At 35.9% G+C, this 16,854-nt stretch overlaps 1 protein-coding gene and 1 pseudogene across 1 annotated transcript; both read left to right on the top strand.

The window, feature by feature from the left end:
* Window positions 1–1,479: 1,479 nt before the first annotated feature.
* Window positions 1,480–1,970, top strand: LOC137738882 (cold-regulated protein). Its single transcript, XM_068478354.2, has one exon. It carries the CDS (start codon window positions 1,604–1,606, stop codon window positions 1,829–1,831), a length of 228 nt encoding a protein of 75 aa, XP_068334455.1. The 5' UTR covers window positions 1,480–1,603; the 3' UTR covers window positions 1,832–1,970.
* A 1,324-nt stretch (window positions 1,971–3,294) lies between these two features.
* Window positions 3,295–5,876, top strand: LOC148694470 (uncharacterized; annotated as a pseudogene).
* The last annotated feature ends 10,978 nt before the right edge of the window (window positions 5,877–16,854 follow it).

Genomic DNA, 16,854 nt, shown 5'->3' with positions numbered 1-16,854 from the left:
TCCATGCCTCGAGTTAGTTCAGCTCGACAAGGGCATGTGTGATGCAGTACTACTGATGAGTACTTGTTGTATTGTTACCAAACCTGTACGATTTATTTTTTCATGAGATACCCTCGATTTACAATTGTTTTTTCTCTATATATATATGTAGTATGTTTTCGTATATATATGGTTATACTTAACAAATGTTAGTATGTATAGAAAGAGTAATGCTAGTCAGATCAAATTTGTGGATAAAACTTGGTAAACTAAATGACATAGAAGTTGATAATTTGCTTATTACTTAAACATTGTTCAACGTGCTCATTTCTATTGGTAACATATTATTTAGTTTGTAAATTCTGTATACAAATTTAGTTTCCCTATCATTACACAAAAAGAAATATTTGTTGGCTTGGCAATCAAGTTGGGGATCTCTCGATCCTTGCCAATTTGCAGCCTCAAGTCAAGCACGTAAAGATTGTAGTTGCGCTTTGATCTAACTTGTTTCAAATACGAATATGACCGAGAAAGGAACATATCTTGATCAAAGGTTTCTCCGCGACTTATGTGTAAGGACCTTGAAAGACGTTCTTAATCTTCAACTATAGTCTTTTGACGCGATGGGTGAATTCAAATGTTCTTTTGATTGGCGAGAAATCGTTAAAGTTGAGACACTTGCATGTGATGGATATGATAAATATTAAATGAATTTTTGTTTATCGATGTTTCGATAGGGTAATGTGAGTGTGTATGGTGAATTGCATCAATCCAAAGGAACTAGTCGTGGGGATTGGTTTTGATAATTATAAACTAAAGTACAAAACTGAAAATAAATCTGAATTACAGAATTAAAATACTAAATTAACTACCTGAGAAACTAAATTTTAAACTACTACATTGAGGTACTGAATAAACAAAAACTAAACGATAAGAACAATAAACAAATAAAAAGATAAATTTACCTAGTGTAGAATGGAAAGCTAGAACGATAGAATAAAAAGTGCAGTCACCATAACAAATGGCCTTAAAGATTCAATTAATGTCCCTTGTACAATCTTCTTTGTCTTGACTGTTTCCATCAACCTTGAGTTGTCTTGAAATACTGGCTAAAGCCCTCACAATCCAGATTTGGATTCGGTTACAATGAGTTGTTTCTTATTATTGCACCCGAATTTCCTAAACAATAAAACACAAAGCGAAGGGGATTAAAATACCCCAGGAAATTGCTAACAGAAGTAATCTCATCGACGCCGCCATATTGTCTTGGTTTCATTGGACCAAGTTGGATAAGTGACCGCACCAACCAGTTCTAGCGATCTGACACGTTTCCAAACCATCAAGTACCATCAACACGTGTCGGACATGCATTTGCGTAAAGCAACACGTAGCTCCTCCTGTCATCTCCGCAAACCTTGTCATGGTCACGAAATGCCTGGTAACCAAGCCTTCGAGTTACTTTAATTAAAATCAAGACCCCTATAAAACCAAGCCCTAGTATCCTCCAAACAACCACAACTCAAAAATTCACTAAACCGATAGATCTTCGGAAGCTTTGAATTGATCCACTTTGTCCTTGTTTGTATAATTCTCCTGTTTTGGATTTAGACATTAATCTGTAGCAATGGCTGGTGGAATTCCAATATGCGTGCAGTGTGGGACTAGGAGCAACCCGTGCAGGTGCAAGGTGGTGGGGCCAACCCTAGGGTTTTTGGCCTTTATTGGAGCTGCCATTGTGGAGTGGCCTGTTGGGGCTCTTGTTTACTGCTTCAGGCACGTGAAGGGTCGCAGAATCATGGCTCATCCGGCAACCGTTGTTTACCCATCGGTCAATAGGGCCATTCCTGTTTGATCAGTGTTTCTGGAAAAGATAGAGCCTTGGTGTTGCTGTTTCTTGATTAACTTGCTTTGAATAAGTAATATTAAGCATTTTGTGTCTGCAATTTCAATCTCCTTACTTATCTAATAAAACAGTGTATGGTTTATTTGTATTTCCTGGATTTTATATTGAGAGTTATCATTTTGTGCACAATGCTATCTATCTGAAACTTTTTATGATCATTACCTGCAGGTTGTGTTTCATAGGTAGTCTTCTCTTCGAGAAGCTGCTATAATCTAAAATAATTGCACATGAGAAATAACGAGGGAAGTAAAACTGTATTAGAAAACTGCTATTTGATTAGCTCCAGAATGTGTATTGCTTTGTTCACCAAACAAACTCAATCTTATTCGTAACACAGCGCACATGATTCAAAAAGATTTTTTTTTTTCCTTTTCGTCAAGCATGTCACATTGTACAGGGAAGTTGATTTTTGTTACGTCCGTCGTATACAAGTGCTTCAATCAGAACTTTCGGTGCGGAATTATTTGCCGATGATGTAAGAATAAACTAGTCTTACCATATTTCATATTTTAGTACCACTTGACGTGTAAACACCAAGTTGATATATTAGTCGTTTTACCCGCATTACAGAGAAAGAAATTAAAAAAATAAAAAATAAAATAAAAAAATAAAAAACTCGCCAAACAGAAAGGTATTTTCGGGTCAAAGCTGTTTTCGTCGTCATAATTTTTAGCTAACACAAATTCATTGGAAAAGATTAGTAGAGCAGTGTCCGTCGCTCAACACAAATTCGTCAGAAAAGATTACGAGAGCAAAGTCGGAAAAGATTAGTAGAGCAGTGTCCGTTGCTCAACACAAATTCGTCGGAAAAGATTAGTAGAGCAAAGTCTGTCGCTCAAAGTCATATCCGACGAAATTGTAATTTGCCCGTTCATTGGACGAAACAGAGCCGACCAATAAACTCGTCAAGTAAGAGTGTGTTGGCTATATTGATCTAACGAAGTTATCTCGTCAGAGAAGAATATTTCGTCATTCTGCATAAAATTAAATAACGTTATAAATTTGACCCGACGACAAAGTCGTCGGACCAATTCTATGAAATCAAATTATAAAATGATGAAACAGTTGGTTTGGTAAATATTTTAAATTTTTTTTTAGATAATGTTGAAAAAATAATATAATTGATGACAACAATAATAAATTTTTTTAGTATAAATCTCAGTTTATTACCTTTTAGTTTCGTGGATTTTAACATTTAGTACATAAAGTTTTTTTTCGTTCCAGAGTCATACCTAAAGTGTTAATTTTGCGATAGTCTCACACATTCGTTAGTCTGGCTGCTAAGTCTCCTGTTAACTAATGATGTGGTGTCCATGTGGACAATGACTGGGCGCCACGTGTCATTAAGGGGTCCACGTGGAAATTAAAAAAAAAAAAAAAAAAAACCAAAATTTCAAAATTCAAAATCTAGAATGGGAACAGTTAAAAGTGAAAACCACTTTTTACTTGAAGCCTACACCCCCAGAAATCTTGATCCCCTATCTCCATCTGAAACCCTACCAATTCGCCGTCATTCCACCTCGCCGTCGCTCAACCTCGCCTTCACTCCGCCTCGTCGTCAGTCCAACTCGCTGTCGATCGCACGTCATCGTATGTTGCACACACGTTTATGGGCAAGGTTATCGTGAAGCCATCGCTAGCGATGAGGTGGCAAAAAAGGAGGATTGAAGTAGCTGAAACACCAGTTTATTGTAAGTAACCTACCTTTTTTGAAGTGTAGATAATATGGGTTTAGGTTTTCCGATTTTTCAATTTTGAATTTTAGGGATTCGTGAGTTCCAATCCCATTTTTTTTTCTATGGTTTCTGGAATTGTGTTTTGTAGTGGGTTTCTTGCATTGTTAATTGTTTTCAATGTGCATGTGGTTTTGTTTTCATTCGTGGTCTCAATTACAGCCTTTAAAAAACCCTATATTCATGGTTCCCATGGTTTTGTTTTTCACCTTTTTGTCCTTATGGTCCTACAGGTTAGTGATTTGGGTTAACTTTTTTGGGTTTTAAAACATTTTTCCTTGACTTTGCAGGCATGCCTGAATTATTTACCCTTAAAATTAACTATGGTGGGAAGTGGTCTGAAAATGCATATACGGGAGGGTTTGAGGCTTGATTTGATTACATAGACAAAGACTTCATGTCTTTTTTCGAGATTGATGAAATGGTTAAGGAGTTAGGATATGACGACAAGTTTATCTTGTATCATTATGGGATTCCTGGGATGTCTTATAGGGAGATTAAGGCTTATTGAACGGGACCAAGATGTGGGTAAAATGTATAAGTATGTTGTAGGGACTAGGGAAATAGAAATGTACCTAGAACATCTAAGTTTGAAGAACGTTACCATGAAACATAAGCTTTTGATGAATCTAGATGAAAGTGGCATATTAAAAAAAGGTGTCACTATAGAAGATATTGAGGAATTGAGGTTGTCAATTTCGATTACAAAGGGAAGTGGTTCAAAACTAAAGAAGGGTAGAGCAAAAGAGGGTGTTGATCACTTAGAAAAACGGCTGTCTTTTGAATGACATAGGCTACAATGGTGATGATGAACTGAGGGAGGACAGGGAAGTGGAGATGAGGCTGAAGATGGTCCTCTCAATGCTGATAAAGAATGCGATGAAGGTGAAGAAGGTCACGAAGTTGAAGAAGTTAATGAAGGGGCTGAACTAAAAGCTAATGAAGGTAAAATTTTTGAAACATTTATTTTTGCAATTTTAATTTCTATATTAAATTATTTTTGCAAAGTTTAGGTTTTTAACAAATGTGCATAGTTTGTGGCAGTAAATGCAGGGGATGACACTACTGATAGTGAGTTTGTGGATAGTGACTACAGTTTGGAAGATGATGATCGTCGTGCAGTAGATGATATGGTTGTAGACATTGTGATTGGAGATGCTGAAAGGGGTGAAGGGGTTGGGAAACAACATCTAGAAGAAATTATTGATGCAAATGATGTAGAAGACGTTCCACTTGATGATGAGAGAGAAGACTCAGATGGCCTACACAATGTTAACGATTCAAGTTCAGAATGTGATGAGAAGATCATCTACCTTAAGTTTAATGAAGAAGCCAACAAGGATGAACCAAACTTTGAAAAAGGATTAAAGTTCAGAGATGTTGTACAGTTGAGAGAGACAGTGTAGTCTCACTCCATTAAGCATGGTGCACCTTTTATTAAGCTAAAAAGGAATGAGAAATGGAAGATTAGTGCAAAGTGTGAGAAAAACTATCCATGAAGATTCTATGCTTCCAGGATGTATAATGAAGATTCAATGCAAGTGAAAACTTATATTGGGAAACATGAATGTCTGAGGATTTGGAGGGAAAATCTTAACTGCAAAGTGGCATGGCTTGTGAAAAGGTATATGGACAAGTTCAGACTCAACCCAAGCATGCCCATCACTATATTTATGGAGACAGTGAAGGAGGAAAAAATGGTTGGGATCCACCTGAAGACAACCTATAGAGTGTGAACATAGTGTTTGAAAATCCTTGAGGGGAGTAACGTGGATCAGTACACAAGGTTATGGGAGTACTATGATGAGCTTAGGAGGGTAAACCTTGGTAGTACAGTTAAGATGAAGGTGATGCCCTATGATGATGCTCATGTGATATTTCAGAAGATTTATATTTGTTTGGGGGCTTGCATAAATGGATTTAAGAATGGATGTAGGCAGCTTGTAGGGTTGTATGGTTGTCACTTGAAATGAATGTTCAATGGAAAGTTACTATCTACAATAGGAATGGATGCAAATAACCAAACTTGGGTTATTGCATATGCCATAGTAGAGCTTGAGAGCAAGGACAATTGGGTTTAGTTTTTGGAACTGCTAGTTGCTAACTTGGGAATTATGAACCAGCGTGGTTGGACTTTCATTTCTGACAAACAAAAGGGTTTAATACCAGCTTTTGAGAAGGTGCTGCCTAATTGTAATCATCAGTTCTGTGTTAGGCACTTATACACCAATTATAAGGCAGATGAGTTTAAAGGGAAATGATTAAAGAATGCCTTGTGGAATGCTGCCAAGTCAACAACCATCGTTGATTTTAGAGAGTATGGCTGAGGTGAATAGGCTGAATAATGAAGCTTATAAATGGTTGGTGAAGAGACCAGCCTTGCATTGGAGTAGGTCACACTTTGAGGCTTACTCAGTGTGACATTCTCTTAAACAACCTATGTGAGAGCTTCAATTCTTTTATCTTGAAGGCTAGGGTTATTACCATGCTGGAAACTATAAGAGTTTTATTGATGAAGATGATATGGTTGAGAAAAGATGCAATGAGGAAGGATAAAGCAACTATTTGCCCAAAGATCCATAAGAAGTTAAATGAGTACAAGCTAAAAAGCTCATACACTATAACTACATGGTCTGGAGGAGAAAAATTTGAAGTGGATGAAGGCTGAGGCAATATATGGTAGATTTGAATGGGTGCACTTGCTCATGCAAAAGATGGGATTTGACAGGCTTTCCTTGAATACATGGTTGCTCGATCATCTATTATGCAAGGAGACAGTTTGAGGAATTTGTTTCCTCTTGGTACAAGAAGGAGAAGTACTTTGAAGCTTACAAAAACTTGATTCAACCCGTCTAAGGCATGAAATATTAGAAGCCATCTAAACTCAAATGCATTCTTCCTCCAACTTTTGAAAGGCAGCTTGGGAGACCAAAAAAGAAGAGAAATAAAGAGGGTGATGAAAGTGAATTCAAGTTAAGCAAGAAAGGGCAAAAAAGTGTGAAGTGTAGTGTTTGCAAGGGCTCGGGACACAACAAGGCTAGATGCCCAACCACTCATCCTCTTCCAGCTACTAGAAAAGGAAAAAAAAAAAAAAACAAGAAAAATGAGGTATAATTTTGATATTTTTTGTTGATTTTTCGTTTCTTAAGTGAATTTGTTATTTGTGAAGTGTAGTATATGTGAGTGCTAATGTTTTATAGGTTCATTAATTAGCATCACAACCCTCTCAGTCATCACAACCATGCACTCAGGAAGCTCCACAACCTTCATCTCAGCCGACTCATGCCTCTCAAACCACTTCAAAGTCTACTGCAAGAGGTTAGAAAAGGAGGAATATTTCATGATGCTGCTTTAACGCTTTAGGTTATTTAAGGGTTGATTTTGTTATAGTTGAATATGCCCTTAGTTTTTTCTGAAACAACTTTTGGATAGATTTTTCGTGTTTTTGGTACTCTTATTTTGGTTTAGTTGTGTACTTATATTTTGGAAGAACACCTTGACCCATTAGTTGCTAAAGTTGTGGTCTTTTGATACTTTCATGTGAATTAGAGGGTGTACAACTTGGAATATTGAACTTTGTTGTGATTGAAAGTTGTTGACAATTGAACTTTGTTGTGAATTGAAAGTTGCTGACAATTGAACTTTGTTGTGAATTGAAAGTTGTTGACAATTGAACTTTGTTGTGAACCCTTGAAACTTTGTTGTGAACTTTGTTGGTAGTTGGTAGTTTAAAGGATGAATTTGCAGATTTAGAATTGAAAGTTTGCTTGGAATTGAATTTGCAGATTTGAAATAGAAAGTTGTGGTTTTTTTCCTATTTAATTTGATTTTTTTTTTCAAAAAATTTTGGTAGGAAAAAAAAAGGCAGTACACAATTATGGGTTAAAAATTTGGGCTGGAAATTTTTTTTTTTGAATTTTTAATTTCCACATGAACCCCTTAATGACACATGGGTGCCACGTCATCAGTTAACGAAAGACTTAACAGCCAGACTAATGGATGTATGAGACTATCCCAAAATTAACACTTTAGGTATGACTCTAGAACAAAAAAAACTTCATGTATCAAATGTTGACAACCACGAAACTTGAGGGTAGTAAACTGAGATTTACCCAATTTTTTTTATCTACTTACATTTGTTGATGTACAAAATAAGCGAAGATTTTGGAACAACGTAAAGTGTCAAGTTTGTGTCCTTTGCTTGGTTGCTCTAGTCACTAGCACTACTAAGCATAACTGCTTGGGCAACGAAGGGACAGCTATTGCGCAAAGGCAAATACGGTCGTCGGAAACATTCGGTGACAAAGAGGCCGTTGCGCAAAGTTCGTGACGTTAGACATTGGGCGACAAATGAAAGTGCTTCATCGTGCGAAATGAATGTTGCGTAACGGACTTGGTGGTCGTTGTGCAAAACAAAGAGCGACGAAACTAGGATTCGACCACCAGACCCTTGCGCAACGGACATAAGGTCGTCGCAGTAAGATTTTAAAATTAATTTTTATTTATTTATTATTTATTTTTTTCCGTTTAAATGTTGATAATATTGTTTTATGTATAAATTAATTTAATGAAATTAAAAACAAAAAATGTACTGAAGAATATTGAATTAAAAAAATTATTGAAAGTGTACATACAACGAAAAAAAAAAATATTTTAAAATTTGAAAACAATTTTAAAAAAAACCTAGAATATGTAGTCGTCCATGTAACAATCGCCTCTGCATTGGGGGCCTAGGAGGTTGTAGCTGCTGGGGCTGGGGGCTGGGAGGTTGTTGCTAGAAGTGGTTCAACATCGGGGAACCGAATGCTAGAGATTTGAAGGGCGAGACAAATTTGGTTAATCAAACTGCTTTGGGTCGCACACTGAGACTGCTGGGGAGTAATCTGCTCATATAGGTCCGCCACTTTAGATGTCAGCGATTCGACTTCTTATGTTCTCTGCCGTGAGGATAAGGTAGACGGGTGCCGAAAATGGGTTTTCCCAAGCCTTCGGTGAACATTTCCTTGCCTACAACCAAGGGCCTGATCGAGTGTGTCTGTCATGATCTGAAAACCCGCATCCTCAAGAGGAAACACCTCCTCAATTGGAGTCTCTAGGGGAAGCTGGGAAGCCACCTCCCCCAAAACAGTGAGGCCCTTCTCCACCATGGTGGACTAGAAAAATGAAAACACACAAATTAATTTTAATATACATGTAATTTATATTAATACTAACTGAATATTAAAAAAGTGAAATAACTTACATGAAGCTGCTCTATCAGCTCATCCCTGGGCTAAACGTACACCTCCTTGAACATGTCAATCTCAGGAAACTTTGACCTCCCCCAATATATATATATTACCAATTGTGTAATAGAGAGTAAAAAAAATCAAAGCTTAAAGGATAAATTACATAAAATTACCTCAACTATTGGGTCATTAACAGTTTCATACCTCATCTTTAAAAAGTTTCAATGTCATACCTCATCTACGAATTTTTTACAATTTCATACCTTCTGTCAGTTTTCTATCAATTTTTCCGTTAAAATATTAAAAAAATAATTAAATATTAAAAACTAAAAAAATAAAATTATTTAATAATTTTTTTAAATGGGGATCCACCCCTTAAAATGGTATCGATGTGAGTAGTCTCATCTCTTTGAAATTTTGGCACACCATACTCGTAACTTGAAAAATATACTGAAGATTTTCACTAATGAGAAAATAAAAGAATAAGAAAGATAACTTTTTTTTTGGAGTGTAATGAAAGAATTTATCAACCAACTTTTTCTAAAGAAGATTGGGGGTCTTCTTTTGTCATCCATCAACAGATTTCACAACAACCAAATAATTTAAAAGTTTGATTTTCACAACAACCAAAACAACTTTCAAAATTTCTATTATACTATGAGAAAGATGCATTACCTGTTTGGGACCCCTCTCCATGGACAAAAGAAGCCTCACCAGACTGCTCAGCCTTCTCAAAACTCCGGGGCCATCGATGAGTCTACCGGGCGCTTAGTAGAGGATGCGTCACCAAAGAAGTCGATGACGCAGGACCCGTAGACACCGTTGGACCAAAAGGCGTGACTGAAGGGACACCCTACGTGGTTATATCAGGTGGGGAGGTGGCAGCAACACTACTTGCTGGAGAAGATGTCTAACTGACCCTACTAACTGCCTGGCAGTTTGAAATTAAGTTCGACATCTACAAAAACAATAAATAAAAAAGTTACATTCCACTACTTTTAGTCAATCTATTAGAGTATATTACATGGCACATAATATACATAATCCACCCACATCAAAATGTTTTTGTTTATGTTTTGCATATAAAAGCAATCAAATGTTTATAGAAAAACATAAGCAATGAATCCTAAGTAGTTAATCCGCCAATAGATCAGTAATAGACTAAGAATAGTCAAATATATAAAAGTTTCCTCGATACACATACACACACACAGAGATAAATTAAGTTTATCTATTTTTGGAAAAAGGATCCAAAACCAAAGTAAAACACCAAATTCCCTTAAATTCCTTGGAGGAGGGAAATAATAACATGGGCGTTAACACTTTGACTATTCTGACCTATTAACAACCAGGAAGCTAGAGAGAAAGATTATGGCTAAGAAAAGTGGCAGAAATCATGAATAACAAAGATTTACCATCAGACAAAAAAATGAGGCATTGGCATCTATAGGAAATCGATAATGATTAGCATTAACAAATTAATCTAGTTTGGCACTTACAAAAAAATATCCTAACCTTGAAGCAAAATAAGATATATCTTTAAATTCATTAATACCATTACATAAAGAATTGAATTATCAAATTACCCATACATGCGGAAAATATATATTCAAGCCCAATAAGAACATCTATAGAATCCCACATGCCTAAATATTAAATGTGCAAACCTATATGTATAACCTATTTACATGCCTTATGCAAAACTTACCACGGGCACAAGCATCAGTATGATAAACATGTATAAGAAAAGTTAAAAAGACAAAACATGCAGATGCAGGGACATACTACATTCAACCTCATAAAAAGTTCACCTTGTCAATCAGTTGAACTGATGACCTCTTCCAAAACAAGGATGCATGCAGTCAATAAACCCTATGTTAAACAACAGTTGCAAGTTAATGCGAAACTCTGCCCCAACGATGTAGGGAAGTTAATCAAAACTTTACAAATCAAAAAATCAGAATCATTAACAAGAGAAAGGTCTGAACTTGACGCTATATCATGTATGTGTGTGTGTATATATATATATATATATATATATATATATATATATAAACTCCATATATTTTTGCATATTAGACCTACTTCCATATAAAGCAACTAGATTTACCATTAACAAGAGATCGCCAAAAGAGCTTTCGTTTGTGTCCTGATTCACACTAAAATTTAAATGCTGATATTTTTGACAAGTGATTGCTTAAAAGTACTAGGTTTATTTTCAGTTTGTTCTACATGTTGTTTTGATAATTTGATTCTTTACAACCTCTTTGCATATTTTGACATTTCATGATGGCCAACGGAGCTTTGGTTCGTGTTTTGATTCACAGTGACGTTACTAAATATCTGAATTTCAAGGTTGTAGATTGTAGTTTCGTGTATAACAAAGGGAAGGTGTGATTCCTAATAATTTCCAAGTTCACAAAAGGAAGGTGTGACGTTACTAGGTTTACCCTGCATCTTGTCCAACTCAAAAATCGTCACCCAATATTCTCAATTCGAAAACCATAACACAGTATTCTCAATTCGAAAACCCTAACCCAAGATTCCCAATTCGAACCCTAAATCCCTAAATGTTCTAATTAAAACAAGTCAACAGAAAAACTGAAAAATTGCACTAATAAATAATTGAATTAGGGGATACTGGGTGTTTACCTAGTAATGTTGCGGCGGCGGTGAGATGGTGTGGCATCGGAGTGCGGCGGATGAGAGAAGGAGAGTGATAGAGAGACAGAGAAACAAAGAGAGAAGGAGAGTGACAGAGAGACAGAGAAACAAAGAGGGAGTGATGAGAACAAGAGATGGAGAGAATGGAGGGAGACAGAGAGAGAGAAAGAAAGAGAGCAGAGTGAGCTTCAGACATAATCGAGAGAAAAAGATGATTGAGTTTCACATGCAAAGAATGAGAGCTAGAGATGGAAAGCTGGAGGAAAGGCACTGAAATAAAAACACGCCCAATTTTCGCCAAAAGAAAATCAAATTTTTATATGTTTGCGCAACGAGACTGTTCTAATTTTCATCCCGCAACCAATTTTTATATTAAAAAAAATAATTTTTTTAAATATTTTCACGACAAACATTTCCAAAACGTCGTCGTGCATATTTGTAAATTTATTTTATTTATTTTTGTTTAATTAGTTTTTTACAAATTTCAAAGGAAACTTTTGTTTGTATACAAAATAAATATCATTACATTTACATCACAAGTTTTCATTCATCCTCGTTTGAACTAGAATATCATCACTTTCGTCATATTTAGACTTCCATTCCTCCTCGTTTGTAGGCACGTCAATATCGTTGTTCATGTGCTCGGGTGCATTGTATCGCGGTAGATCCACGAGGTCAATCATGATGGAGTAGATCAGTATTTCAATTTCAGGACCTTCGGCTACCTGATACGGTTCTTGTACAATAGTCATATCCCGCAGTGTATCTGCACCAAGTTCCGTTGAAGTCTCTAGTTGTTGGTAAGCAATGTCACTATGATAGTCATCGTTAGCAGGATCTCAATCTAGAATATCATACAACCCTCTATGCTCAATCTTCTGAACTATTTTCCATCCCCTCCTGCCTTTAGGGTTATCTATATAAAAAATTTGTTTGGCCATCATTGCCAAAATGTAGGGGTTATCGTTAGACTAACATCTGTTAGTGTTGATCGATAGCAAACTATCGTCTTGCTTAAAATCTCCAACCCTACGTGGGTTTGTATAAAACCAACGACACTTAAACAGGATAACTTGACAACGGTCTTTGTAAAGCAATTGCACAACACTTATCAATTTTCCATAGAAATTAATGTCTGCAATGTCTTCTGTACCCGAGAAATGTACCCCATTATTTTGCTTACATAGCTTATCATTTTGATTAGCTGCCAAAAACTTGATGCCATTTACATGACAACCGTAGTACAATTCTGCGCTTAGGGGCCCAATAGACAAGTCATACAATTCTTCAGTGTAAGCGGGTGAATTCATATCCTTTAATTTCTTCACCTAAATTAATGATAAAAAGTTGACTAGTTAGTTTACCATTTACAATTATGCAAATAACCCAAAACACAAACAACTTACATTTTCACGAAACCAACGAGGAAACAATTCACGGTGCTTCTTGGCATATAAATGTGAAGGATGTTCTTGCTTCATCAACTCTTCATGCTCACATGCTCATCTAGTTAGGTAATTGTCTCATCACAATTGTTAAGTACAAATCAATGTGTTACCTCTATGTCCATTTTGTTAAACAACTCCCCTTTGATTGGTTCGCCAAAGGGTCATGCAATTTGGGCAAAAACATAAAGTTTTTCACTTCTCACACCACCGTCATTATTGCGATGCTGTCAATTGAAAATTTGCCTCCATCCACATTTGCGCAATGGCTGATGTTTGAAGCATACCCATTTGAAAACTGTACAGAAGATAAAAACTGCAAAAACTCTTTCCACTTATCCGGTTTCACCAAAAATGATGCCAGCTTCTTTCTAGCTATGTCTCCGTCCCTCGCCATCCATAAACATGGCCTAGTGCCCATTTTTTCCAAATTGATCCTTGCTTTTATTATGTCCTTTGTTTTTCCCTTGATGTCTAGTATAGTTTCGACCAGTGTATCAAACACATTTTTCTTAACATGCATTACATTGATGTTGTGTCTCAATTTTAATTTGGACCAGTACGGGAGCTTAAACAACCTCGTTTTGTGTGTACAGTTCAGATGTGTGTCTAGTCTTGTCCTATTTATGGATTTGCCCAACAGAGCAAAATCCAAACGATTCACTTGAGCCAAAATTTCATCTCCGGACCATTCTCTGGGTCTTGGCCAAATCTCAGTGCCATTGAATAAGGCTATCTTGTTTGACGCCACTCGTGGTCCCACGACAACCATCTACAATGCCCTAGGTAACAAACTTTTACCGTGTTCCGACAAGACGTTGTGTTCTCTTTGCAAAATGGGCATGTGTAATAACCTTTAATGCTCCACCCAAACATCATAGCGTACGCAGGAAAATCATTTATAGTCCACATCACTGCTACTCTCAAAGTGAACATTTTCCCGGTAGATTTATCGTATGTGAGAACACCGTTTTCCCATAATTCTTTTAGTTCATCGACCAATGGATTAAACCCGTCTATCACAAGTCCTAATCTAACGTTATCGACAATGTCATCATCATATATTCTTTTTTCATGCACTTCAATGGCGGCAAATTATACGAAATTACGAAGATTGGCCAAGTGCTGTGGTTTTGGTTTAGCACCCCAAACAGATTAAACCCGTATATCGCAAGTCCCAATCTAACATTCCGGGGCTCACGTGCAAAATCGGGGTACATTGATAAAACTTTTTCCATGCCTCTCCATCTACATGATGTCTCATAACATCATCATCTACTCGTCTTTCTTTATGCCACCTCAATGTCACATGCAGTGTGTGTCGACATATACAATCGCTGCAACCTGGGCTTTAATGGGAGATAACGCATAACTTTTTATGGAATCTTTGTTGTTCTATTCTGAGAGGTCATTTTAAACCGTGACTCATTATATATAGGGCATTTATCGAACGCTTTATTCTCTTTTTAGAACAAAATGCAATTATTTTTACACGATTGAATTGTTTCATATCCCAATCCAAGACCACTTAACACCTTCTTTACACTTTTATGATCTTTAGGCAGGCAATTGTCCTTTGGAAGCATCCTCTTGAAAACCACCAAAAAGTAATCAAAACACTGATTCAAAATAGGAAACATTATTTTGCCATGCATCAACTTAACAATGGTCTTGAGCACTGAAAATCCTTCGCAATTGGAGTATAATTCTTGCTTGGCATTTTTAATAGCTTTTCATATTTTTCAAATGCTTCATTATCCATGGTGGGAAGGATGTCATCTTCTACTTCCTCATTAGTACTCGAACTAGCGTTTGGAAAACCATCTTTGATAATGTCCATAATTTGTTCATTTGGGTCCACAACATATTCAACTGTCTCCAAGTACAAGTTGTATCTTCAACTACATAAGAAGAAAAAGCCCAAGGGTAAAGGCGACACCGAAAACCTCCTCAAACCCGACGTATTTGTTGCTCAATTATCGCAAGTCTGCTAGCGATATCCATGGCTACTCAAAGCTCTTTCTTTCTGACTTCTACGTCTCTCTTTGAAAATATAGACTGAAAGAAGCTTCTATTTATAGGCGTTGGAGGCCGTTAACTCTTTCTTATTATTAGTAATTCTTATATTATAATAGGTAGATTGTTGTCTTGGTTTCGTAACATGGATCATTTCATAATGGCTTTTTCATGAATATTGAACTCCATCCACTAGATTTTAGTGCGCTGAATAATTCTCCCCGTACGGATTGGAGTACGAAATGCCCACCCCAAAAAGCGAAAAAAAGTTCTTATTTGTGACACCCATATGGTTTGTGTCTGACCCAGCATAGTGCTTTTCTTGCCATTGTTCAGTAATGCGTGAGGATGAAGCATGTTGTATTTATTTTCCATGATGATTCTACGTAGTATAGGTCTTCATTATCCTATTTCTGACTAAATGGTATCGAATAGTTTCAAAATAATCAACCATTGAGTTGTTACACTTTCTACAAGGACATCAAATTTGAGTTGAACCCCGGTTGTTTGCAATTGCAAGATCAATGAACTAATTTATTCCATCCAAACAATCATCAGTACATCTGTTAGGATTATGTATCCACTGTTTGTCCATATCACCTGCAAACATAAAAAATTTACAAGGGTTACAACAACTTCAATTATGACATGCCACCTTATGCCTCCGGTATGGGTCTCATCTCATTCGAGAATGCACAATTATGTGCTGTAATTGATGGTTCCAACATATTAAAGTTCGATCGTGAGAAAATTTCGGCAGCATCTCCCTACAGTTCTTCAAGTGCACGATGTAGATATAAAAAACTACGAGGCACTTGAAGAACGCAAAGAGATACTACAAAATTTCCCATGTTCAAACTCTAATGCGTGAACCACAAAATACATGTAACTGTGCATTCTCAAACTGTCCAAAATTTTGGGACAATTCAAGAATTAATTGGACTGCAGTTATGCTTTCGCATCCATTCACTAAATCCAACTAATTCTCAAATGAGAAACTAAGCTCATATGAACATTGCAAACCATTTTTTTTACATCCATACAAAAATGTTTGCATACAAATACATAAACTCATAACAATTATAAACTACATACAAAACAATTTAAATGAATGGAAATTAAATAAGTTAGTTAAGAAAATATACTTCCGAGATTAACGGCAGCACATCTAGAATGGCTGGAAATTCCAGCAGGAAGGCAGCAACGGCGATTGTTTTGCAACTTCTGTCTTCTTGCATTCTAGTTAAATTCAGTAAAGTGAAAAGTGAAAAGACTTTGCGTGATGAAAGTATCGTTGCGCAAAACATGGTGCTTCCACTTTTGGCGCCATCTAACTACACTTTGCTGCGTTTTTATAACACTTTACGCGACGAACTTTACCTTTTCTTTTTTTTTTTTCTTTTTTTTTTAAATTTCGTTTTTTTGAAAAAAAAAAGATTGAATTTTCCATTCAGTCTTCAATTTTTTTCAAACCACATAAATAATTAATAAATCAAGAACTTATTTCATTGAATCATTTGTGCATAATTAATTAATATAAATATTTATTAAAATGCATTAATTTTATTCAAAATAAATATTAAGTACATATTTAATTAAACCGTTCATAATAAATAAATAAAAACTTCTAAATCAGATCTCATTATTAAATAAGAAATAAAATTTAAATAAAAAACATTATTCTACTCTTCCACTGATAGTTCTGGTTCTCGTTGTAGTTCTGCCGCATGTTGATTATCAAACTTCCATTCCCAAAAACGAGACTTAAACATGTTGTCGATAGCCTTCATCAAATTTTGGTTACTTTAGTCAATGTCCCAATAAGGTTGTAATGTGAAAATTAATAAATTAAAATCTCACTATTATAATATATTTAACAAACATAA

This window comes from Pyrus communis, chromosome 9, assembly GCF_041283825.1.
Source record: "Pyrus communis isolate YQ-2024b chromosome 9, ASM4128382v1, whole genome shotgun sequence".
NCBI classification, from domain to species: Eukaryota; Viridiplantae; Streptophyta; class Magnoliopsida; order Rosales; family Rosaceae; genus Pyrus; species Pyrus communis.
This window is presented reverse-complemented; position numbering and strand designations above follow the sequence as displayed.